This window comes from Bidens hawaiensis, unplaced genomic scaffold, assembly GCF_021521415.1.
Source record: "Bidens hawaiensis isolate Kalapana, Puna unplaced genomic scaffold, B.hawaiensis_p1.1 tig00037661_1, whole genome shotgun sequence".
Lineage (NCBI taxonomy): Eukaryota > Viridiplantae > Streptophyta > Magnoliopsida > Asterales > Asteraceae > Bidens > Bidens hawaiensis.
The window spans coordinates 83,333-110,809 of record NW_027505496.1 but is presented as its reverse complement, the minus strand read 5'-3'; the positions used below and the strand labels follow the sequence as shown (position 1 = coordinate 110,809).

General features: G+C 33.2%; 1 protein-coding gene across 1 annotated transcript; it reads right to left on the bottom strand.

Annotated features, from left to right (window-relative positions):
- Positions 1–15,665: 15,665 nt before the first annotated feature.
- Positions 15,666–17,348, bottom strand: LOC143613518 (chlorophyll a-b binding protein, chloroplastic-like). Its single transcript, XM_077087202.1, has 5 exons — positions 17,199–17,348; positions 16,929–17,114; positions 16,785–16,822; positions 15,960–16,474; positions 15,666–15,871 (listed from the first exon to the last, which is right to left on the bottom strand). The coding sequence occupies exons 1-5, from the start codon at positions 17,255–17,257 to the stop codon at positions 15,857–15,859; spliced, it is 813 nt and encodes a 270-aa protein (XP_076943317.1). The 5' UTR covers positions 17,258–17,348; the 3' UTR covers positions 15,666–15,856.
- Positions 17,349–27,477: the final 10,129 nt, after the last annotated feature.

The following is a 27,477-nucleotide window of genomic DNA, read 5'->3' as shown; positions in this document are numbered from 1 at the left end:
AATCACTCAACGGATTCTCCACAACTCATCTCAATGTTTGAAAGTACTCTTAATCAGTCTGCTCCCTCACAAGTATCATATCAAAATTCATCTGAGATAAGTTTTAAACCACGTTCTTTAAATTGTGGTGAAAAAAATAGAAATGTATAAGCTTCATAACGATAGTCTAAGTAGAGATATGGAGAGAATAAAATCAGAAAACTTCAAACTTAAGAAAAATGAAAAGGGTTTTCTAGATAAAATAGAAGCTCAGAAGAAGGACATTTCTAAGCTTAAGTTTGATTTTAGTGTAAAGTCTTGTCATCATCTTGATGCCAAATAGGAAATCGTTGAATTGACTGCTAAACTGGAAGTCTCCAAGTTAGAAATTTTAAATCTAACTAGTAAATTTGAAAGGGCTGAACTAGATTTTAAAAAATTCGATGGCTCCAGTAAAGTAGTTAACTCAAAGATTGAAAACCAATTGTGGTGGAAGGAAAATGAAGGTGAGGGAATAGGATACAATCAAGTTCCCCCACCTTACAACCACATTTTGTCCCTACCCCTGTTACCAAAGAATGGGACGAAAAGGTAAAAGACATGAAGTATGGTAAACAAGTTCAATCTGAAACTGTTGGATCAGGATCCCTAGAGGAAATCAAGCCTGTTTTTAAATGTGTGAACAATTTTGATGCTTCTACTTCATGTGTAGATATAGTAAATGATGTTGCTTCTGATAGTAAAGGGGTTCAAGCTAGTGAAAATGAATCTCATTCTAACGTGTCATCAAACTTAGATGACACCATAACTCAAAATTGCACTAATAATAATACACAGAGTTGTGGCAACGAAGGGAAGGAACGTAAGAAATCAGCACAACAAGGACAGTCTCGTCCTCATAGATCCTCCGGATGTCCATGTGTTAATAAATCATTGGGTGCTTTTTATATTAAGAGGAAAACATGTTACCACTGTGGCACGCCAGGACATATAGCCAGAAATTGTGTCCATCGTCTATATGTTCCCTATTACAAGCAAAATCAGAAGGTTGTGCCAAGGAGCAAGAAGAATGGAAAAACATTTCCTAAGAAGGAGTTCCAACATGAAGCAAGTGCTTTCGTTGACATTAGAAGAAGGATGAAGGTGTGTTTCGTCTGATGGATCGGCAGGCATTTGGCAAAGGAGTGTCACTACCGTGCTGTTAATAGACAAGCTTCTCAAGTGAAAGGTAACAGGTTTCAACCAGTGGTTAAACAAAATGCTTATTTTTCAAAACCACGTGTATCTGTACAATGGGTCACAGATACTCAAGGAGTCAAAGTTAATATGTCAAGTTTGCACTCAAATGATTTAGAAACTGTTAAAAGAAAAATAAATTTTCAAAAGTCAAAGGGTGTTAAGAGTTCTAAGAATTCGAATTCGAATTCGAATTGCTCCACTCCAAAGTATGTTCTATCAAATTTCACTAAACCAAGACAGACTTGGAAACTTAAAACTCAGCAAACAGAATCTGTATTAACAAATGATTCTGTTAAATATGGGAAAGATATGAGTTGGCAAGAGGTCACATATGTTGATGCTCAAGGGAACCCCAAGACATTTATGACTTGGGTTCATATGTCTAACCGATTCCGCTATGCGTGTAGGAACAACCACAAATTCATTGTTTATTAAATGGGTTGTTCCAGGCACATGACAGGGCAAATATCCATTGTTTTAAATCTTTAAACTATGAAATGGATCATTTGTTTCCTAGACTGGATTTAGGGTGATAGAACGTTTTTAATCTGCTCTCTAAGTGTGTAGGAACAAATCAGGGAATACATCGCATATTAAAAGGTTTGTTCCAGACATTAAACTCACAAGGATGCAGAATCTCAAAACAAGCTTATTCCTATGGGAGATTCTAACAAATGGAAAGAAGATGTCTTGAAAATAAAAGGTAACCGTATCACTTTGGTATGAAAGATTGATCAGTCAAAATTTTAATTTTTTATTAAAAAATTACAAAAATATGTTCACGTATAGATTTTCAAGTATAGTGTATTTTGTTTCCCAAAAATGAGAAAATGACTTGAACGTGCATGAGAAATGATAGTACATCAATTGGCTGACTATCACACTTCATAAAAGTTTTTATTAAATACTACGTTTCGACGATTGAGTCTTTTTTAGGTTAAATTTGTACATATTTTATAAATTTGCACAAATTTAGGGGGACAAAATTAAAAAATTCAAAAAGAGTGTGCGTGCGTTCTTATAAAATTAAAATTTTAAATATGTTTTTACAAACTTTTGCTTAAACTTATGGCGGTTGCTCAAGTTTGAAGAACATATACTTGTATATGTTTGGTCCGGTGATCTACTTGTAGACTCACAGGATAGCCATTTTTTTAAAGACTGAAAGCATTCGGGGCGATTGTGATGTGTTTTTGTGTTTTGAAATCTTTCACTTAAAATTATGTCAGTAATTCCAAGTTGGAGGGACACATATTCCATATGTTTTTTGGTCATGTTAACCACTAAGAACAGGAAGAAAAGGTAAAAGAGATGAAATGGTAAACAGGTTCAATCTGAAACTGTTGGATCAGGATCCCTAGAGGAAATCAAGCATGTTTTTAAATGTGTGAACAATTTTGATGCTTCTACCTCATGTGCAGATATAGTAAATGATGTTGCTTCTGATAGTAAAGGGGTTTAGGCTAGTGAAAATGAATCTCATTCTAACGTGTCATCAAACTTAGATGACACCATAACTCAAAATTGCACTAATAATAATACACAGAGTTGTGGCAACGAAGGGTAGGAACGTAAGAAATCAGCACAACAAGGACAGTCTCGTCCTCATAGATCCTCCGGATGTCCATGTGTTAATAAATCATTGGGTGGTTTTTATATTAAGAGGAAAACATGTTACCACTGTGGCACGCCAGGACATATAGCCAGAAATTGTGTCCATCGTCTATATGTTCCCTATTACAAGCAAAATCAGAAGGTTGTGCCAAGGAGCAAGAAGAATGGAAAAACATTTCCTAAGAAGGAGTTCCAACATGAAGCAAGTGCTTTCGTTGACATTAGAAGAAGGATGAAGGTGTGTTTCGTCTGATGGATCGGCAGGCATTTGGCAAAGGAGTGTCACTACCGTGCTGTTAATAGACAAGCTTCTCAAGTGAAAGGTAACAGGTTTCAACCAGTGGTTAAACAAAATGCTTATTTTTCAAAACCACGTGTATCTGTACAATGGGTCACAGATACTCAAGGAGTCAAAGTTAATATGTCAAGTTTGCACTCAAATGATTTAGAAACTGTTAAAAGAAAAATAAATTTTCAAAAGTCAAAGGGTGTTAAGAGTTCTAAGAATTCGAATTCGAATTCGAATTGCTCCACTCCAAAGTATGTTCTATCAAATTTCACTAAACCAAGACAGACTTTGAAACTTAAAACTCAGCAAACAGAATCTGTATTAACAAATGATTCTGTTAAATATGGGAAAGATATGAGTTGGCAAGAGGTCACATATGTTGATGCTCAAGGGAACCCCAAGACATTTATGACTTGGGTTCATATGTCTAACCGATTCCGCTATGCGTGTAGGAACAACCACAAATTCATTGTTTATTAAATGGGTTGTTCCAGGCACATGACAGGGCAAATATCCATTGTTTTAAATCTTTAAACCATGAAATGGATCATTTGTTTCCTAGACTGGATTTAGGGTGATAGAACGTTTTTAATCTGCTCTCTAAGTGTGTAGGAACAAATCAGGGAATACATCGCATATTAAAAGGTTTGTTCCAGACATTAAACTCACAAGGATGCAGAATCTCAAAACAAGCTTATTCCTATGGGAGATTCTAACAAATGGAAAGAAGATGTCTTGAAAATAAAAGGTAACCGTATCACTTTGGTATGAAAGATTGATCAGTCAAAATTTTAATTTTTTATTAAAAAATTACAAAAATATGTTCACGTATAGATTTTCAAGTATAGTGTATTTTGTTTCCCAAAAATGAGAAAATGACTTGAACGTGCATGAGAAATGATAGTACATCAATTGGCTGACTATCACACTTCATAAAAGTTTTTATTAAATACTACGTTTCGACGATTGAGTCTTTTTTAGGTTAAATTTGTACATATTTTATAAATTTGCACAAATTTAGGGGGACAAAATTAAAAAATTCAAAAAGAGTGTGCGTGCGTTCTTATAAAATTAAAATTTTAAATATGTTTTTACAAACTTTTGCTTAAACTTATGGCGGTTGCTCAAGTTTGAAGAACATATACTTGTATATGTTTGGTCCGGTGATCTACTTGTAGACTCACAGGATAGCCATTTTTTTAAAGACTGAAAGCATTCGGGGCGATTGTGATGTGTTTTTGTGTTTTGAAATCTTTCACTTAAAATTATGTCAGTAATTCCAAGTTGGAGGGACACATATTCCATATGTTTTTTGGTCATGTTAACCACTAAGAACAGGAAGAAAAGGTAAAAGAGATGAAATGGTAAACAGGTTCAATCTGAAACTGTTGGATCAGGATCCCTAGAGGAAATCAAGCATGTTTTTAAATGTGTGAACAATTTTGATGCTTCTACCTCATGTGCAGATATAGTAAATGATGTTGCTTCTGATAGTAAAGGGGTTTAGGCTAGTGAAAATGAATCTCATTCTAACGTGTCATCAAACTTAGATGACACCATAACTCAAAATTGCACTAATAATAATACACAGAGTTGTGGCAACGAAGGGAAGGAACGTAAGAAATCAGCACAACAAGGACAGTCTCGTCCTCATAGATCCTCCGGATGTCCATGTGTTAATAAATCATTGGGTGGTTTTTATATTAAGAGGAAAACATGTTACCACTGTGGCACGCCAGGACATATAGCCAGAAATTGTGTCCATCGTCTATATGTTCCCTATTACAAGCAAAATCAGAAGGTTGTGCCAAGGAGCAAGAAGAATGGAAAAACATTTCCTAAGAAGGAGTTCCAACATGAAGCAAGTGCTTTCGTTGACATTAGAAGAAGGATGAAGGTGTGTTTCGTCTGATGGATCGGCAGGCATTTGGCAAAGGAGTGTCACTACCGTGCTGTTAATAGACAAGCTTCTCAAGTGAAAGGTAACAGGTTTCAACCAGTGGTTAAACAAAATGCTTATTTTTCAAAACCACGTGTATCTGTACAATGGGTCACAGATACTCAAGGAGTCAAAGTTAATATGTCAAGTTTGCACTCAAATGATTTAGAAACTGTTAAAAGAAAAAGAAATTTTCAAAAGTCAAAGGGTGTTAAGAGTTCTAAGAATTCGAATTCGAATTCGAATTGCTCCACTCCAAAGTATGTTCTATCAAATTTCACTAAACCAAGACAGACTTGGAAACTTAAAACTCAGCAAACAGAATCTGTATTAACAAATGATTCTGTTAAATATGGGAAAGATATGAGTTGGCAAGAGGTCACATATGTTGATGCTCAAGGGAACCCCAAGACATTTATGACTTGGGTTCATATGTCTAACCGATTCCGCTATGCGTGTAGGAACAACCACAAATTCATTGTTTATTAAATGGGTTGTTCCAGGCACATGACAGGGCAAATATCCATTGTTTTAAATCTTTAAACCATGAAATGGATCATTTGTTTCCTAGACTGGATTTAGGGTGATAGAACGTTTTTAATCTGCTCTCTAAGTGTGTAGGAACAAATCAGGGAATACATCGCATATTAAAAGGTTTGTTCCAGACATTAAACTCACAAGGATGCAGAATCTCAAAACAAGCTTATTCCTATGGGAGATTCTAACAAATGGAAAGAAGATGTCTTGAAAATAAAAGGTAACCGTATCACTTTGGTATGAAAGATTGATCAGTCAAAATTTTAATTTTTTATTAAAAAATTACAAAAATATGTTCACGTATAGATTTTCAAGTATAGTGTATTTTGTTTCCCAAAAATGAGAAAATGACTTGAACGTGCATGAGAAATGATAGTACATCAATTGGCTGACTATCACACTTCATAAAAGTTTTTATTAAATACTACGTTTCGACGATTGAGTCTTTTTTAGGTTAAATTTGTACATATTTTATAAATTTGCACAAATTTAGGGGGACAAAATTAAAAAATTCAAAAAGAGTGTGCGTGCGTTCTTATAAAATTAAAATTTTAAATATGTTTTTACAAACTTTTGCTTAAACTTATGGCGGTTGCTCAAGTTTGAAGAACATATACTTGTATATGTTTGGTCCGGTGATCTACTTGTAGACTCACAGGATAGCCATTTTTTTAAAGACTGAAAGCATTCGGGGCGATTGTGATGTGTTTTTGTGTTTTGAAATCTTTCACTTAAAATTATGTCAGTAATTCCAAGTTGGAGGGACACATATTCCATATGTTTTTTGGTCATGTTAACCACTAAGAACAGGAAGAAAAGGTAAAAGAGATGAAATGGTAAACAGGTTCAATCTGAAACTGTTGGATCAGGATCCCTAGAGGAAATCAAGCATGTTTTTAAATGTGTGAACAATTTTGATGCTTCTACCTCATGTGCAGATATAGTAAATGATGTTGCTTCTGATAGTAAAGGGGTTTAGGCTAGTGAAAATGAATCTCATTCTAACGTGTCATCAAACTTAGATGACACCATAACTCAAAATTGCACTAATAATAATACACAGAGTTGTGGCAACGAAGGGAAGGAACGTAAGAAATCAGCACAACAAGGACAGTCTCGTCCTCATAGATCCTCCGGATGTCCATGTGTTAATAAATCATTGGGTGGTTTTTATATTAAGAGGAAAACATGTTACCACTGTGGCACGCCAGGACATATAGCCAGAAATTGTGTCCATCGTCTATATGTTCCCTATTACAAGCAAAATCAGAAGGTTGTGCCAAGGAGCAAGAAGAATGGAAAAACATTTCCTAAGAAGGAGTTCCAACATGAAGCAAGTGCTTTCGTTGACATTAGAAGAAGGATGAAGGTGTGTTTCGTCTGATGGATCGGCAGGCATTTGGCAAAGGAGTGTCACTACCGTGCTGTTAATAGACAAGCTTCTCAAGTGAAAGGTAACAGGTTTCAACCAGTGGTTAAACAAAATGCTTATTTTACAAAACCACGTGTATCTGTACAATGGGTCACAGATACTCAAGGAGTCAAAGTTAATATGTCAAGTTTGCACTCAAATGATTTAGAAACTGTTAAAAGAAAAATAAATTTTCAAAAGTCAAAGGGTGTTAAGAGTTCTAAGAATTCTAATTCGAATTCGAATTGCTCCACTCCAATGTATGTTCTATCAAATTTCACTAAACCAAGACAGACTTGGAAACTTAAAACTCAGCAAACAGAATCTGTATTAACAAATGATTCTGTTAAATATGGGAAAGATATGAGTTGGCAAGAGGTCACATATGTTGATGCTCAAGGGAACCCCAAGACATTTATGACTTGGGTTCATATGTCTAACCGATTCCGCTATGCGTGTAGGAACAACCACAAATTCATTGTTTATTAAATGGGTTGTTCCAGGCACATGACAGGGCAAATATCCATTGTTTTAAATCTTTAAACTATGAAATGGATCATTTGTTTCCTAGACTGGATTTAGGGTGATAGAACGTTTTTAATCTGCTCTCTAAGTGTGTAGGAACAAATCAGGGAATACATCGCATATTAAAAGGTTTGTTCCAGACATTAAACTCACAAGGATGCAGAATCTCAAAACAAGCTTATTCCTATGGGAGATTCTAACAAATGGAAAGAAGATGTCTTGAAAATAAAAGGTAACCGTATCACTTTGGTATGAAAGATTGATCAGTCAAAATTTTAATTTTTTATTAAAAAATTACAAAAATATGTTCACGTATAGATTTTCAAGTATAGTGTATTTTGTTTTCCAAAAATGAGAAAATGACTTGAACGTGCATGAGAAATGATAGTACATCAATTGGCTGACTATCACACTTCATAAAAGTTTTTATTAAATACTACGTTTCGACGATTGAGTCTTTTTTAGGTTAAATTTGTACATATTTTATAAATTTGCACAAATTTAGGGGGCAAAATTAAAAAATTCAAAAAGAGTGTGCGTGCGTTCTTATAAAATTAAAATTTTAAATATGTTTTTACAAACCTTTGCTTAAACTTATGGCGGTTGCTCAAGTTTGAAGAACATATACTTGTATATGTTTGGTCCGGTGATCTACTTGTAGACTCACAGGATAGCCATTTTTTTAAAGACTGAAAGCATTCTGGGCGATTGTGATGTGTTTTTGTGTTTTGAATTCTTTCACTTAAAATTATGTCAGTAATTCCAAGTTGGAGGGACACATATTCCATATGTTTTTTGGTCATGTTAACCACTAAGAACAGGAAGAAAAGGTAAAAGAGATGAAGTATGGTAAACAGGTTCAATCTGAAACTGTTGGATCAGGATCCCTGGAGGAAATCAAGCATGTTTTTAAATGTGTGAACAATTTTGATGCTTCTACCTCATGTGCAGATATAGTAAATGATGTTGCTTCTGATAGTAAAGGGGTTTAGGCTAGTGAAAATGAATCTCATTCTCACGTGTCATCAAAATTAGATGACACCATAACTCAAAATTGTACTAATAATAATACACAGAGTTGTGGCAACGAAGGGAAGGCACGTAGAAATCAGCACAACAAGGACAGTCTCGTCCTCATAGATCTTCCGGACGTCCATGTGTTAATAAATCATTGGGCGCTTTTTATATTAAGAGGCAAACATGTTACCACTGTGGCACGCCGGGACATATAGCATGAAATTGTGTCCATCGTCTATATGTTCCCTATTACAAGCAAAATCAGAAGGTTGTGCCAAGGGGCAAGAAGAATGGAAAAACCTTTCCTAAGAAGGAGTTCCAACATGAAGTAAGTGCTTTCATTGACATAAAAGAAGGATGAAGGCGTGTTTCTTCTGATGGATTGGCGGGCATTTGGCACAGGAGTGTCACTACCGTATTGTTAATAGACAAGCTTCTCAAGTGAAAGGTAACAGGTTTCAACAGAATCCAGTGGTTAAACAAAATGCTTATTTTACAAAACCACGTGTATCTGTACAACGGGTCACAGATACTCAAGGAGTCAAAGTTAATATGACAAGTTTGCACTCAAATGATTTAGAAACTGTTAAAAGAAAAATAAATTTTCAGAAGTCAAAGAGTGTTGAGAGTTTTAAGAATTCGAATTCGAATTGCTCCACTCCAAAGTATGTTCTATCAAATTTCACTAAACCAAGACAGACTTGGAAACTTAAAACTCAGCAAACAGAATCTGAATTAACAAATGATTCTGTTAAATATGGGAAAGATATGAGTTGGCAAGAGGTCACGTATGTTGATGCTCAAGGGAACCCCAAGACATTTATGACTTGGGTTCCTATGTCCAAATTATTCCGCTATGCGTGTAGGAACAACCACAAATTCATTGTTTATTAAATGGGTTGTTCCAGGCACATGACAGGGCAAATATCCATTGTTTTAAATCTTTAAACCATGAAATGGATCATTTGTTTCCTGGACGGGATTTTAGGGTGATAGAACGTTTTTAATCTGCTCTCTAAGTGTGTAGGAACAAATCAGGGAATACATCGCATATTAAAAGGATTGCTCCAGACATTAAACTCGCAAGGATGCAGAATCTCAAAACAAGCTTATTCCTAGAGGAGATTCTAACAAATGGAAAGATGATGTCTTGAAGATAAAAGGTAACCGTATCACTTTGGTATGAAAGATTGATCAGTCAAAAGGATTTTAAAATTTTAAATTTTTATTAAAAAATTACAAAAATATGTTCACGTATAGTTTTTCAAGTATAGTGTATTTTGTTTCCCAAATATGAGAAAATGACTTGAACGTGCATGAGAAATGATAGTACATCAGTTGGCTGACTATCACACTTCATAAAAGTTTTTATTAAATACTATGTTTCGACGATTGAGTCTTTTTGAGGTTAAAGTTGTACATATTTTATAAATTTGCACAAATTTAGGGGGACAAAATTAAAAAATTCAAAAAGTGTGTGCGTGCGTTCTTATAAAATTAAAATTTTAAATATGTTTTTACACACTTTTGATTAATGTTTATGTCGGTTGCTCAAGTTTGAAGAACATGTACTTGTATATGTTTGGTCCGGTGATCTACTTGTAGACTCACAGGATAGCCAGACTGAAAGCATCCGGGGCGATTGTGATGTGTTTTTGTGTTTTGAATTCTTTCACTTAAAATTATGTCGGTAACTCCAAGTTGGAGGGACACGTATTCTCATATGTTTTTTGGTCCTGTTAACCACTAGTGGTCATACGGGATAGCCATTTACCTGAAAACTGAAGAGTGACCGGGGTGACTGAGTTCTTAACATGTGTGTCTTCTGTGATTTTATGGGAAGTGATATCATTATCTAGTTTACAGCTTTTTAGAAGCTTAAAAATATTTTCAAATGAAAATTGATCCAACATTTGGAAAATGATAGATAAATTGTTTTTGTGTGCCTAACGGGTGAAGTTATTAAGCTTAAAAGGCTCTAGAACAGTCATTGATTTGTATGGTAGCTTTCCATGATGCGTAAAAGTTGAAGTGATATAAACTAAATATGCTAAACTTACTGTGGAGAGTCATTTTGAAGAAATTTGCATGTCTCCATATACATCTCTCTAAATGATAGGCAGAAAAGCAATTACCCAGTCATACACGAGCCCGTTATGTCTTGATCATCAAAAATATTATGTTTCTAAGTTTTTGCTGAAGAAAAAAAAAGATGAGAAAAACAAAAAGAGAGAAAAATATATAATAAAAAATAAAAAAAGGAATTATTGTGAAGCAAAAAAAAAATAAATAAATAAATAAAAATTCGTATTTCAAAAGCTTAAAGGGTCAAACTAGAGCTACAGAGATGGGGGCACAAAAGTAAGTCCTGTCATGTTTCGAATGAAAGGCCTGTAAGTCCGGATGGCTTGTAACTCCAACGTTCAACCTTAAAGCTTAAATTATTGTTTGTTTATCTATAAAAATCTTTTGATCAAGCACTAGGGGGTTGGAGTCAAATTGGGGTGATATGGGTAAAGCCAAATACGCTTTGAGAAGGGATAGGAGGCATCACAGGTCCATGAGTGATGTCCATCTAAGCTTTATGCCGAACTGAACCTAATTCATATCACTGATGCAATGAAAATAATGCTAAGTTCGTTATACCTGCTATCAACCTGTTTCTTTATGTCATAATAACGCTGAACATGAATCTTTGTGAAAGCACCTTAATCAATATGATTCCATGTTCGGATCTTTTCATAAAGGCGACATTTTTATCAAGAAAACTGAAATTTGATCCCAAATTTTTGCTAATTTACAAGAAGACCGGGTGATTAAATTTGTTTTATTTGTTGTTTTTGGTCTTATTTTATTTCATTTATTTTATTTTTACTTATTTATTACTCTTGTCGAAACAAATGTGTTAAGAAATCATTTTAAAATTTGTCTTCTGTTAATGAAATATGATTTCGGTTATTGTGTTATAGTTGGTTCAGCTGGTATGATCTCATTTCAAGTCTTTTCAAGAAAATCATAAAAATTATAATATATATATATATACCTGTCTTATTTTGTTTTATTTAATTGTTTTCAAAATATTGTGGTTGATTTTTCTATCAAAGTTGATTGTTCTTTCAAGACTGTTTTCTCGCAACGGAAGCATATGAAGTATCTGAGATTCAAATTGGATTATACTTTCAAAATGGGGGAGATGGTAGAGTATTGGATGCAGATGCTGAAATTGTTGATCATGTTCGAGTAAAGATTCTGAAGGTTTTTGAAAGCATCAGTCTAAGGGGGAGATTGTTGGGTCATAATTTGGTTAGACTGATGCATATCAAAAGGCCACGACATGATCAAGACTAAAGTGATGTAAACGAAGACGAATTGAATAATTGCATTGGTGTAATACCGAAATCCTTATGGATTTCAGTTAGGCTAGTCTGAAGTGAAATAAACACAACGAAGCTACAAACCAAGGGGGAGATTGTTGGGTCCATATTTGGTGATTTGTACTTAGTTATATGTTTATTGGGTTTAGTATTGGGCTATGAATGTAAATTGATATCCTTATGGATTTCGGTGGGCTTTGGGCTTGGTTGGGCTAGTGTTTTGGTTTCCCTATAAATAGATCTTATTGTATAGGGTTTAGGGTTTGAACACTTTGAGAGCCACCATCTAGAGAGCAATATCAGTTTGTGTAATCTCATGTACCAGACGTTTTAATAATATAATCGTGTGCATTGAGTATTACATCGTGTTCATCATATTCATATTGTTCGTATTATTGTTCTTGAATTACCACTGTGTTAGGATTCCGCACTAACATCGTGTCCGGGTTGATATCATATTGTAGTGATCCAGATTTCGGGACTTACATAGTATTACAAAAATGAGTTTGAGGGTAAATCCGGGTCCACTAGAAAATGATATTTTATTTGCTACTAATGAACACCGAGCTTATTCTTTGTTTAAAGGATACTTGAAGGAAAATAATGTATTGAATATTAGGCTAGGCGATAAAAAATTTTAGGAGTCTCTTAGATATAAAGCAATCCCACCAAGTGTTATGACATACACTCGTTTAGCGGGTTTTGGTGGCGTATCGATTGCGGTTATAGGACCGTCGATCATACATTAGTTACCTCTTTGGTCGAGAGATGCGTCCAGAAACGCACATCTTTCATTTTTCATTCGGTGAAGCAACGGTAACTCTACAAGACATACAAGTTTTATGGGGTTTGCCAGTCAACGGTGCCGCAATTACCGGTGTTAATTACAAGTTCTCGCTAGAGTAAATGGTTAGTATGTGTGAATAACTTTTGGGTTTTACGCCTGAAACAAGAGATATAGTTGGGTGTAAGCTAAGTTTACTACACAATTTAAACGAATTAAAAAACCCGCTTTCCTGACAATCCAACCGAGGAGCAATATATAAAACGCGCGAGGTTGTATATACTGCATTTGCTTGGTTATACCCTTTTTGTTGATTCCGCGAACAACTTGGTACACTTTTATTTTTTAAATCACTTAGGTGATTTAAATGCATGCGGTTAGTTAAGTTGGGGGAGTGCAGTATTAGCATGTTTGTATAAAAACCTGTGCAAAGCATCATCAAATTTAGCTGCGAAGATTTGTGGTCCTACGTTCCTATTGCAGATATGGGCATGGGAGAGGATACGTTGCATAGATCCAACAATTTCTTATGAGGTCGATTTTACCAAACCATACGGTGCTAGGTATGTTAAAAATTGAGTTGTTTTGTGGATTTACGTTTTAAATTTATTTTTAGTAATCAGGTTACTTTTTTTTAGGTGGCGGACCGACTTATCATATTTAGAGACCCGTCACATGTAGTCAAAACATACCATGATCTACTCGTTGATTTACGTGAAAACATGGTAACTGGACTAAACATTCTTTAATAATAACATACTTATTAATTAAATATTAATTTATCTATGTTATGGTCAGTTTAATTTTAATTGGACCCCATATAATGACATAATTGGGTCATGACCCATCTTTGTTTCCTGTATTCCAATAATTCACCCATTTGTTGAGAATGATTTGATGTTTAAAACATAGGCAATGCAGAGAATAAAACGATGATGGTATTTTTAAAACATGTAAAGGAATATTAGTGTAGGATTTGATATATGAAGTATAGGTAAAGAATCAAAAAAGAGTATAAGATTCTTATTCTTAGGTAGAGATTTGATGTGTTCAAACATGGCTACCCACCCTTGCAAGATAAAAAAAATGTGTCAGGTTTTGTTAAAAGTCTTACCCCTCCCCCCCCCCCCCTGCGAGTTATCCATTTTTACAAAAGAGTTAGTAAACTACCTAGAAATACAAAAGGTCTCTTTAAACCACCTATTAGTACAAAAAATTCAACAAAATATTGTAATGAGGACAACTAAGGTTGTTTGCTGACAATCCTTTTTTGATGAGATGATAAAATGATTTGGGTTTGAAATAAAAGGTTAACGGTTCAATCAGTATAATATACAACATTTAACTGTTAAAAAAAAAGAAGAAGAAAAACTAAAGGTCTTTGATGGAATTTATTATGATAATAAAAACCAATAAGAATAGTGGAGAAAAGATGCAATACAAAAATTACTTAACATACAAAAAAACAAGAATACTTGTATTTCATGAAATCAATCCATGAAATCTCATCAAAGGATCTCGAAATCGTCAATATATATCCAATTAATCATTGGTTCACCGAAATAAACAGCTTTGGATCGTTAATCGATCAACTTTTTACTTTTTTTCACAAAAACCGTTTTTGAGCCTTTTTAGCGTTTTAGTTTTTGACTGAGCATTTTAGGTTTTTGGTTGAACGTTTTAGTATTTTTACCTTTGAGCGTCTCGTGTATCTATCGTACGTTTAGGCATTATTGTACATTATCTCAACCAAAGAATAGTGATGGGAGTCTTTATTAAAAATGGTGACTTATCTATTGACGATTAGTGCCTTAGCATTAACACGTTATTTGATGTCAAATCCAACTTTAATGCCAACACAAATTAAAAGAATTTGGTCACATACATGATCAATTATTCAATTGTGTTTCTGAAAAGTTCGATCAAATTGCTACAATTTTTTTCCTTTATCGCCTTTTCACTAGAAAGTTCAAAGCTATGGCCTCGGACAATGCCTCACACAAATCAATTCCTTCTTCGAAATCTATATAGAGTCAAAATCGACAATTCACAACTTTGTAGTACGAGGAATTCGAACCATGGGTCTCGATACCACCAAGACTATCAACATGTTGTTTATCATTAACAATCAAACGCTAATCCATCATGAGGTTGCGAACATCATCTTCATGGGGCCTGTGTAGGGCCTCGTACAATCACTACGAGGATTATAACCGACCTCGAGGAGTCGAGGATATGTCTACCTCATGATCCACAACCTTTCACCACAATGCTTCAAAAAGCGGTGATTTATATACAACGCTCGTGTTAAGAATGAGTTTTGCAATTCAGTAGTCGATCCGATGTGCAGGAAATAAAACACAAAATTGAATATTACTTTTCCCGAAAACAATACATTCTTTATTAAGAAATCAAATTTTATGATTGAATCGATATAATTAACATACGTTATGATACCACATGTTGATTATATCCTTAAAACATGAGTAAAACATAAACCCCAATGTGTCGATTCAATCATAATAATAAATTAGACATCCTGATAGATAACTTACTTGTAGAAATCGATATAATAGAGAAGGTTGATGATGCCATGATGATTCCCGATTTGGTTTCCATTACGATTTCACTGATTGATGGAGATCTTGGATAAAAAGTTATTGGTGTAATTGTTATTTGACTTATAAGGAAACCCTAGTATATATATATATATATATATATATATATATATATATGGATACGTTCATCAAATAGCCCACATATCTTACGAGCCCAATTAGTTTATTTGACTAATTATGAATATTTAAATGATAATGAGGCCACATTATTGGGCTTTTTCCAAAAATAAGAATTAGACACACAACCTATCTCATTCTAATAACATAACTACATAACTAAAAGCATTATAAGTAATGTGAAATCAAATCTTATATTTTCTCACACAAATAGAGGTTTGGTGTTTGTTTTTTATATTTCTAATCTAATTTATTTGCTAGAGATTTCCAAATCCATGTGAAGTTGTTGGATTATACGTGGAGTTCAAAGAGGTATTTGTACATTGCATTAAAACTTTTCGATAGAGATACAAACATTAGTGATACACAAACACCACTTGCCAAAAACTCTTCAAACCCATTCATATGTATGTTTAGCCCTTGAATGCCTGAAACCACCATCATAAAGAAAGGTCATTTAATTACACATTATCACAAGATAAATATATAATCTATGAAAAGATTCATTCCACTTACAGCAAAGATGGTGGCGTGACCCGGGTCAGCAAGGTGAGCAAACAGGTTGTCAATGGGTCCGGTTCCGGTGTAAATGGCTTGGAACCATGCACCCATCACAGCCAACATAGCCAATCTTCCATTCTTGATCTCTTTTGTCCTCAACTCCTTGAGCTTTGCGGGTGAGCCGCTTCCCCACCCGAGTGGGTCGAACCATAGTCCACCTGGGTAGCCCACATCGGTTCCGGTTAGCTTGTTGTTGGGGAAGATAGGGTCGGTGTTTACGGACCCAGGTTTGAGGATATCAGCCCATCTTCTGCCTTCGGCCCATCCGATGAAAATAAGCTCAACGATGAAGAGTGTGGTTTTGTCTGTGAAGTATTCTTGTTCACCAGCAGTGTACCATGACGGAGTGTTTAAGATTCCAATTTTTGTTAGGAATTCTGGGATGAAAATCCCGGCTGCACCTAACATGGCCCATCTGCAGTGTACGAGTTCTGCTTGTACGTTCCATCTTAAGGTCTCGGGATCGGATCCTATCATTCACAAATACCTTCGTGTTAATAAACATCGGAAATAGGGCAAATTCTCACTGGACTCATCAATACCCTGCTAACTAACTAACTAACTAACTAACTAACTAACGAGATCATATACGACCCACATGAGTTGTCAGTGGTGTATAATTCTAAATGGTATATATATGAGTGCCTATAGCTTTGTCCCAACTAAATTTAGTGCAATCAATGTCAAACAATTCCTTCGACAAACATTCTAACATGGTTCTTAATAGGTGCGATCTATTCGTGTTCGTGAAAATTAAGAAACCGAAACTATTATGCTTACCTAGGCCAAGAGGATCAAAACCAAAGTCTCCAGGTAGGCTGCAAATTATCAAAACTAAACGTTACAAATTTAAGATCACCAAACCGATACCAAATATTTATCGGTCTTCTTTTTACGCAATTAAGTTATATAATTAAACCGAACCTGCCATCGAGCCATTCTGGTGGGGTGCTTCCAGGGAACCAAATGGGTCTATCGGGGTCAGCTGCAACACACACGGTTCCAAACGATCGTGAACTGGATGGCGCACCCACCTTGCTAACTCTCAGTTTCTTCCCACTAAGAAAAGATACCTTTGTTGATCCAACAATAGTTCCACTCTTCTGTGAACTGTATATATTAGTTGATACATGCATTAGTAATTTAGTACTCTATGTACTGATGTACGACCCACATTGCAAAGTAGGATATTACCTCGGAGAAGCGAAAGCAACAGCCGCAATGGTGGAAGAAGCAAAAGCAGTGGAAGCCATTGTTGTTAAGTTAATATTTTGGGTTCAAGAATTGGTGATGAATAATGAGTAGTAGTTTGTGATGAAGAATATGGTTGGTGTTAAAGGCACAATGGGCTTATCTACAAGGATAGGAGTAGAAGAAATATGGATGTGATTGGTTGCTTGGGTTGCCATGTGGGCCTTAGCAGAATCTCATTGGGCTGATGTGGCATCCAATAATCTCATGCTAGTGATTCATGTTGTAACCTGTTTGTGGCTGCGAATGCTTGAGGGCAATATTGACTTTTACCCAACAAGGGGGAAGTGTTACTAACAGGTATTGTTTTCTTGACAAGATCGGACCGTTAGCCCTGGAATCGGATCCTTAGTTGGTTCGGTTTAGAAGGGTTAGACCGGTTCAACTTTATTGTTTTGTTTTTTGAGATTTTTATAGGCAATGACATTTCATGTAAATTCTTTTAAAAAGCAGTATAACGTGTTTACTTTTTATAGGGTCATTTGGTTGTTGAGTCCAGTTTGACTAGTAACGGGTGACGGAGGTTAATTCTATAACCCGTCTGGTAATGAAAGAATTGCGAAACTGTTTATTTATTTTAAGCAACATATTTTGAATTATTTATTTGGGTTACGTATTTAATCAGAAAATAACAAATAACTAGTTTGAATAAAAATTTTTCAATGAGAGGCATTCTCAATATTTTAAGCCCATTGACAAAAATAAAGGAACTGTCTGTACTCTGTTATAGGCTTGTAGCCTATATAAATGAAGAATCATCAACGGCCCATTATAGGGTACCACCGTACCACAGTGCCACAAATCTCGCCTCAAATCAATTCACCATTTCACCGAGTTTGGATCCATAAAGTTCCAAAACCATCCAAAATTGGGCTTTTAGGATAGAAGCCAGGCACAGATAGAAATCTAGAATACATCATAATCTTTAACTTATTGTACTAAATTTAGGGTCAAATAATTTTACAAAAGAAAATAAAAATAAGAAGAATGAGAAAGTTTTGTAGTCACATAAAAAAAATCCTTTCAAATAGTAAACAAAAGAAATTAATAAAAAAAATCACAACTCAAATTTAATTAAAAAACGAAAAAAATAAATACACAAAAATGTTTCACTGTCTTTCTCGTTCTAAAAAAGAAAAGACACAATGATGAGTGAAAAAGATAATTGTGTTTTTTTTGTTTATTTTCTTCATTGATTAAGTCTTTTTTCCTTGACATTGTATCTTTTTTTCTTTATATTGCGTTATTTTACTCAACATTGTGCTATATTTTATACAACATTGTGTTATATTTTGCGATATATTGTGTATTTTTTAGTTATAATTGTGTTTTTGTTTATTTTCGTTATTGTGTTTTTTCGTCAATTTTAATTTTTTTATTTTTATTTTAAGTTATGATTATTTTATTATTTTTTTTGAAATTATTTTAAGGGGTTTTTTAGTCACAAATATTTTTCACACTTCTAATTTTTGTCTCTCTTTATATTTTAATTTTACTCTCAGGAAATTTTATAAACGGTAAAATATTGCCTCTATTTATTATTAATTAAAAAAAATTGTTGGCCAATCTCTCCAAGTCCATACACTTTAATTAAAATTTTAAATATTAGTTATTTTCATTTAGCAAAAAAGTAATATGTATGTTGGCCAATCTCATTACAATCTTTAATTTCACATTTTAAATATTTATTATTTTGATTTAGAAAAATGGTAAATATATAACTAGATCTACATCAATAAACAAAATACAACTTTTTACCATCTTTGTCTTAAAATAAATATATTCAATTCTGAATTTCTGATATCTCTAATGTCTAATATAAATGTGTTCTTATACAATACTTTTATTTAATTTCTCATTCTATCATTAAGCAGTAAATTAAATTATTAGTTATGACTTTTTTAAAGTGCCAACACTTTCAAGGGATTTAGTTTATTAACTAATCACACTTTTCCATTTTTATAACGACCAACTGTCCAACTACAAACCCCTAAACTAGTTTATATAATTTGTTTACAATGGAATTTGAACCCTCACGATTTAAGTATGACCCATCTTTTCAACACAATCCTTGACTAAGCCAATATTTATTATTGTACATCTTTCGTTACTTACTAAAAGTTCTTAAAAAGTTAATTTTAACGGAAAACTTTATCGATTTGCATAAAGTTTCTACATTTATTTATATAAAAATATTAACAATCAAGCTTACTTTATTGATCGAGTATAGGAAATGTATGATTGATTCATGGGACAAAAACTTAAAAAAGTAAAAATATTAAAAGCATTGTCCAATTGTCAACACCTTTTCCTATATGCTATATGCCTATAATTCAATGTTTTAAAACCAATAAATACGGGTTGGTTTAGGTTGCATTGGATTTCGGGTAAGGACCTAGTACAATAGAGTTTTATCTCAAATTAGTGTTGGTGGAAAAAATATTTACCATTTTGGTGTTCCTTAAAAATTATTTACCAAACTAGTATTTTTCATTTATTTTAGTATTAGTCTTTTACTTTTAAATCAAAGACTCTTTTAAATTTTCTATTTAGTTAATCTATTATATATTTTTGTATTTTGTATTATATTTTTTAAATATTTTATACAATCAATCCAGTATCTTTTCTTTCTTTTTTCTTAATTAAGCAACGATTTCTATATTTTACCATTTTTTATCATACACTTTTTTTATTTTTTTACCAACTCGTTCTAAATTTTTTATTATTATTATTATTATTATATTTTATTTTTTATCAACCAATGCCAATATAAAACATAAGTATCAGCCACTGTGAAGATGAAGCACATTCATCCTAAATAATTTAACAATGAGATAGAGAAATAAAGAAGAATAATCAAAATTAAAATTTGACATGCTATGAGTTTCAATATCAATATATACAAAAATAAGAAATTCAAATAAAGTCGAGTCGATACTAATACATATAAAACTCAAACGGAAAAAAAGTATTGTCGAGTTGGTACCGGTCTCAACAATATTAAACAAATTAAAAGACAGCGCGGCAAATAAATTTGACCCGCTTGCTGGTTGTAATCCACATTGGTTTAAATTTCATTTACTTTAGCATCTTCACATGCAACTATTATTCGAGAATCTGTGTTGAAATCCTGGTTTTGAATCATATATATATTACATTAGCATGGTTCGTTATGTAAAACAAAGACAATTCTAAAAGATTTTAATATAATTTTAAAAGGTGATATCACAAATCAGATTTTAGTATAAACTAATGATCAGTCCATTAAAACATTCCTATTGGTTTTTGATAAACTTGAAGATAAATAATAGTTTTTTTCTTTTTTTCTAACCAAGATAATAGTTGACAAGTGGATTCTTATGTTTTATATTGACAGTGAATGATGATTCTTATGGTTCATATGGACATTGGTAATAAGAATAAAATATAATAAAAAGACAATATCTGAAACTGAGTTGATAAAAAAATAAGAAAAAAGGGTTCATTGAAAAAAAATGGTAAAAGATAAAAAGAATTGATTGGTAAAAAAAGGATAGAATAGAAGATATCGGGTTGATCTTATAAAAATATATAATAGATTAACTAAATAGAAAAATTAAAAAGAGTTTTTGATTTAAAACTTAAAGATGAATACAAAATAAATGAAAAACACTAATTTGGTAAATAGTTTTCCAAGAACACCAAAATGATAAATATTTTTTCCACCAACACTAGTTTGGAAAAAAACTCTACAATATAGCCCGGTTATTTGGGCCGGGGTTTTTGGTTTTCGTATCGCCGGGCCTTCTTTTAAGAAAAAATGAACAACCAATTAAATCTTTTAACTTATGATTTAAACCTTTTAAGCTAGTGCAAACTGATCGAAGATTTCTACATCCATATACTATCGAAATCACAATCAAACTTTCTATCAATATGCGATTAAATCCGTTCTTCCTGCCAATTTTAGTAGTGAGTCATGCATCAATTCCAAGTTCATAAACTATATATAGATTTGTTATCGTAATATTGTAGTTGATTATGTATGTGATGGGTTGAGTTATAATAAGAAGATTAGTTTTCCTAAAAATGATAGGAAATAATCTTGTCCATTCATTTTAAAATTAAATGGTTGAGATTAGATTAGAGAAATCATAAAGTGTAAAACAAGGGTAAGGGCATAATAGGGATAACACATTTGTTGACTTTCTCTCTCTACATGCAAGGCACATGTCAAATACCCCCATCATTTTAAAACGTCCATAACTTTTTTATATGACATGTTTTTTTTTAAAACAATTTCACCATAATAACAAGTGTTTTTTTATCTTTTATATGAGTACCATATTGCTTTATAAAAATAAAAAAAATCGTGGGTTTTTACAAGGTGTGTTTTATCATAATTGTGTTTTACAAAATTGTGTTATACAAATGTGTTTTATTTTTTCATAGTGTTTTTTGCATTGTGTTTTTTACTTTGTGTTATTTAATTGTGTTTTCATTGTGTTTTTGTCATTGTGTTTTTATTTTCATAGTGTTTTTTCCATTGTGTTTTTTACATTGTGTCTTTTTCATTGTGTTTTTCATAGGGTTTTATTTTCCGGCGAAATTTTCGAAGACTTTTCCGGCAAGGTGGTGGTGGTGGGTGGCGGTGGGCGGTGGTAGTTGTAGGAGATGAGTGAAAATTTAAGTGGGTTCTAATTAAGTGTGTTTTAATTAAGTAGGTTTTTGAAAATAAATTAAGTGGGTTTCAATATTAAGGTAGTAGACTAAAATATCATCCTTCCTAGCCTTCTTAGGAAAACCAAACTTCTTATTTGATCCTTTCTCTATATTTGATATCTTTTAAAAAAAGTTCATTTATTAATGACTAGGTTTCAAAAGTGTTTCAACTAAGTCACTTAAATTTAAAAAATATTTCAATTAAGTTATTCAACTTTCATATTATATTGAATTAAAGGTTTTAACAGGTTTCTTTTTTTGTTTCACAAAGGAAATCTTTTTATCTTTTTTTTATGCTGACATTGAGTGGCGACATGATTTTATTTTATATTTTTGAATTTTAATATTATTAACGTTTTTTAAAAATTTTTAAATATAACTACATATATTACAGATTCCGACCCTCGCACCTTATCCTCCATTTCTTTCTTGACGCACAAAAATATCGGTGAGACTCTATTTGGGAAAAATATACATGAGTGACCTAATTGGAACACTTTTGAAACTTGGTTACTATTCTATGAGTATTCCCTTATTTTTTTAAAGTTAAAGTTGTATTTTATAGAATTATATGGGGTTCTAATTTCCGGCAAGGTGGTGGTGGTGGGTGGCGGTGGGCGGTGGTAGTTGTAGGAGATGAGTGAAAATTTAAGTGGGTTCTAATTAAGTGTGTTTTAATTAAGTAGGTTTTTGAAATTAAATTAAGTGGGTTTCAATATTAAGGTAGTAGACTAAAATATCATCCTTCCTAGCCTTCTTAGGAAAACCAAACTTCTTATTTGATCCTTTCTCTATATTTGATATCTTTTAAAAAAAGTTCATTTATTAATGACTAGGTTTCAAAAGTGTTTCAACTAAGTCACTTAAATTTAAAAAATATTTCAATTAAGTTATTCAACTTTCATATTATATTGAATTAAAGGTTTTAACAGGTTTCTTTTTTTGTTTCACAAAGGAAATCTTTTTATCTTTTTTTTATGCTGACATTGAGTGGCGACATGATTTTATTTTATATTTTTGAATTTTAATATTATTAACGTTTTTTAAAAATTTTTAAATATAACTACATATATTACAGATTCCGACCCTCGCACCTTATCCTCCATTTCTTTCTTGACGCACAAAAATATCGGTGAGACTCTATTTGGGAAAAATATACATGAGTGACCTAATTGGAACACTTTTGAAACTTGGTTACTATTCTATGAGTATTCCCTTATTTTTTTAAAGTTAAAGTTGTATTTTATAGAATTATATGATCAACTAATCAACCCGGTTGAACTTTCGATGCAACCTGGTTCAATTGGTTATTTGGTTAGGTTGTACCATTTTTAAGTCCAACCTAATATAAACAGATTTTTAAAACATTACCTATACTATACAGATTCTCCACTTAATATAAACTAATAAGCTTAATTTGATTCATCGTTAATTTAGCAGCTAGATTACAAAAATAGATGTGGAATCAAATTCGATCAGAATTACAAACATAAAAAATAATAATCTACATGTTCATACTTTCTTAGACCATGTGTATTCATTCATGATTTTTAACTTCACATAGACACCACATCACATATTTTATCTTATTTCACTTCACCTCATTTTAAGTAAATTGTTAAATCCCATTTATCTCTCTTTATTTAATGTAAAATTGATTTTTAAATTATTGTGTGTGTAGAGGATTTTACAACCCGCTAACATTTTAGGGGTCAGGCTAAACGTACCCCCCTGGTTGCTTGTCATACCTCCCCCCTGGAAAAACTAAGTTTCATATTACCCCTTAAAACCATATAATTACTAAATTAGCACAAAATTAAGCATTTCATATATTTTTTTTACAAGTCGCGTTTTTTTTATGATTTCAGGTTTAGGGTTTAGGGTTTGGGTTTAGATTTTCGGGTTTAGGATTTAGAGTTTAGGGTTTAGGGTTTAGGTTTTCGGGTTTAGGGTTTAGGATTCGGGTTTAGGGTTCGGGTTTAGGGTTAGGTTTTCGGGTTTAGGGTTTTGGGTTTGGGGTTTTGGGTTTAGGGTTTATTTTGTAAAAGATAAAGAGGTAAAATAAAGATATTATAAATATATATACTATAAAATTAAAGAAAAGATATTATAAATATTTACAAAATTAATACTAAAAAAATAAATTAATAGTAGTACTTGATAGTTTTTAATTTGATATATGTAGTGGAGATTATTAAGTGAAAAAATGTTATAGGGACTAATATGTAAATAAATAATGTTATGAGGTAATAGTAATTAATCTAATAACTTCAGGGGATGTATACTTAGTAAAAATTGTGCAAAGGGGGGGGTACGTTTAGCAGCATCCCATTTTTAATCATGTTGCATTTAACGCCCCTTAACCCATAAAAGAGAGTGATATGACACTCATTAACCATTGCTAACTCAGTTTTAACGCCATGAATGTTAAAGTATACCCCTGGGCTTTAGTAGAAAAACCTGAAAACATAAATCCTAAGGACGATGATGTAATGATAGTGGACACGTTACGTTTGGACTTGGAAGCGATAAGACAATGAGGATGCGGCAATGGACATTTATAATGGGAATAGCGATAGTAGGTGAGGGATATATAGTAATGTTAGGTAAAATGAAGTAAATTCTTGCATGTGATAATGCAATGGTCGTGAACTTGTGATAAATAGAAGTTTGGAGGTGTTTGCATGAGCATGTATTTTACTTAATCAATAAATTTTAATAGCCCAAATTAGTTATAATAAAGTTTAATTTTGATTTGTGTTGTTTAATATTGTAACATTATATACTCGTATATTTAATTGTTTGATATAAGTCTATTTATTTAGTAACATTACGACAATTATAGGGATGATAGTGATATGAAATACTCCGTAATTATCAATTTACACATCCATTTACATTATTTCGAGTGCGAAAAACGGTTATAAAAAATAAATTTTATTTAACTTTTTCCCCTATATTTTTTTTTGACTTAATTTAACATAATAAACAAACTAATTGCTAAATTAGTAAGCCACTTTTTCATATTATTTATACCCGATTAAACATAAACAGACCAAGTGCTAATTACTAAACTATTCTTTCAGATATTTTGATCGAATTAAAGATAAACAGATTAATTAAAAATTAAAAATTACTAGCCGATCCCAAGATGGGGTGTGGGCTGGCTTCAATTTAATAAGAGATTCATAGAAAATGAATTTAATTCACCTACGGGTTTGCATGCTAATGACACTATCATTTTCATACGGTAAGCTTCTCTCATTAGTCTTCACACTTTTGCAACTAAACAATCTAAATTACCTTTTTAGGTAATATCATTTTCATTTAATACTACATTACCATGTAACAAAATAAAAAATACGTCAATTTTATTTACTTAATATTATAAAAAGCCCATTGAAAATTTGTAACGAGTGATATCACCACCGTCCACCGCTAGCAATTAGTGACGGCTACTAACAAACGTTCCGTCACGTTGGTTGACTTTTAGAATACGAGGAAAATTCATGCATGCTCCCTATCCTCATGTGACATGCACATGATCTAATCTTTCACCTATATGCCAACTCATAGCTTTCTGATGTCCACGTGTCACTACATCAAAGCAGCTATGTGTCTTAAAGAGGGAACAGGTGTCACCAATCTCCTTTCGTACCAACAAGCAAGAAGTAGGCCCCTCGTATTTATATTTTGTGATACTATTTTGGGCTTTCTATTTCAAGATATTCACATTTTTATATAGTTCTTTTGGAACCATCGACGAATAAACACGACTGCCCAGAGTAACTTAATGGTAAAAAGCGTTTCTATAGCCCGCAATCGTAGGTAACGCTGGGTAGACTAATCGCACCATCTTCTGTTCCGGGGAAAACCTACCACCCGAATGCCCAAGACTCATTGAGATTGGATTCGAACTTGAGACCTTGCGGTCTTCAGTACAAATCTTCACTTCCCCTTAAATACCAGTTGAGCTAAAGGTTAAAGCAAATTGGCCTACGTTTTTATATCTAGTATAGCTTTGTAGATTGGGGGGGGGGGTCGTGTAACATCCCGTTTCCTAGTTTCGGTTAATATAATGAAAATACGAGTTATTATGAGTCGGACTAGTGTTGGGTTAAATGGATATAGGTTATGGACTTGGGTTATGAAAGAAAGAGGAAAAGACCATGGGCTTAAGCCCATGATCCTTAATTATATAAGTCATAATTACCCATTTAATTTCATTTTACACATATTCCATACACCACCAAAACACACACTTAAGCTCTCTCTTTAATTTATCCCCTTCCTCTAGCCGATCCAAGATAGAAAACCGATCCCGATTCAAGGTAATGATAGTATGATGTTGTATGAGCTTAAACCCGTTAGATATGGTCACGAAACGACGAGCCGACATCGTTAAATCGTTTAAGTCACGAGATCCGGGTGGAATCGGGTATAAACCAAACCTAAGATGAGCCTAGGGATCACCCTAGCTCAGATCTGGATCGAACGGGGCAAAAAAACGGTGAAAAACGAGTCGAAACTCGTTTTTCCAGCGAAACCGCTTTTTTCCAGCAACGGCGCCGGAAAGGGTACGAGAATAAGGGAATGTCAGAGAATGTTCTGACATTCTCTGACCTAACCCTAGTTTGTTAACGAGGAATTAACGAACTAGGGGTGATTCGCTAGTTGATTCGTCTAAGGGAGCATAACGAACTAGGTTTAGTTCGTATCCAATTCGTTAAGGGAAAAGATGACGAATTACCCTTGATTCGTTATAGCCATTCGTTAGAAGAGATAACGAATTAGATGGACTGGTTCGCTATATGAACTGATTCCTCAAAGGACCAGTTCATTATAAGGTCCAATTCGTTTACATAACCAGTTTATTAAAGGGTTCAATTCGTTATGATAACCCAATTCGTTAAAGCAAAGTAACGAACTAGAAGTTTGAATTAATGACAGAACAAACCTTGAACTTAAAGAAGAATGATTTAATCACAAAACAGCTTAACTCCAGCCAGGGGCTCTGCCTCTTGGACCCCGCTAGGGGCACTGCCCCCGGACCCCCGTTCGTTGAGGGTTATAATTGAACTAGACTGTGATATGGATAGTGATAGATAATTGATAAATGAAATTGTTATACAGTTAGTCGCGCACAACTAAAGAAGGGAATAATTATTAACGGTGAACGTAACCGCGTTCAGGTGCGTTTCTAGCCCCCACTTCCTTGTTATGTTTTCGGGGCTGTGTGCATACTCGATGTGATAGCTAATACACTTACCTTAAGTGGTAAGTGTATGCTTGGTATGATTTATGTATGATGATTGCTTGACGGTGCGTGAACGATCTTTGGATATTGCATGTACCGTCAGGTGGTAGTTAAAGATATGATTGATATATATATATATATATATATATATATATATATATATATATATATATATATATATATGATGTATGAATGATGTATGTATGTTATGTTTGTTATGTTGATAGTACGTGAACGATCTTAGGATATAGCACGTATTCTTAG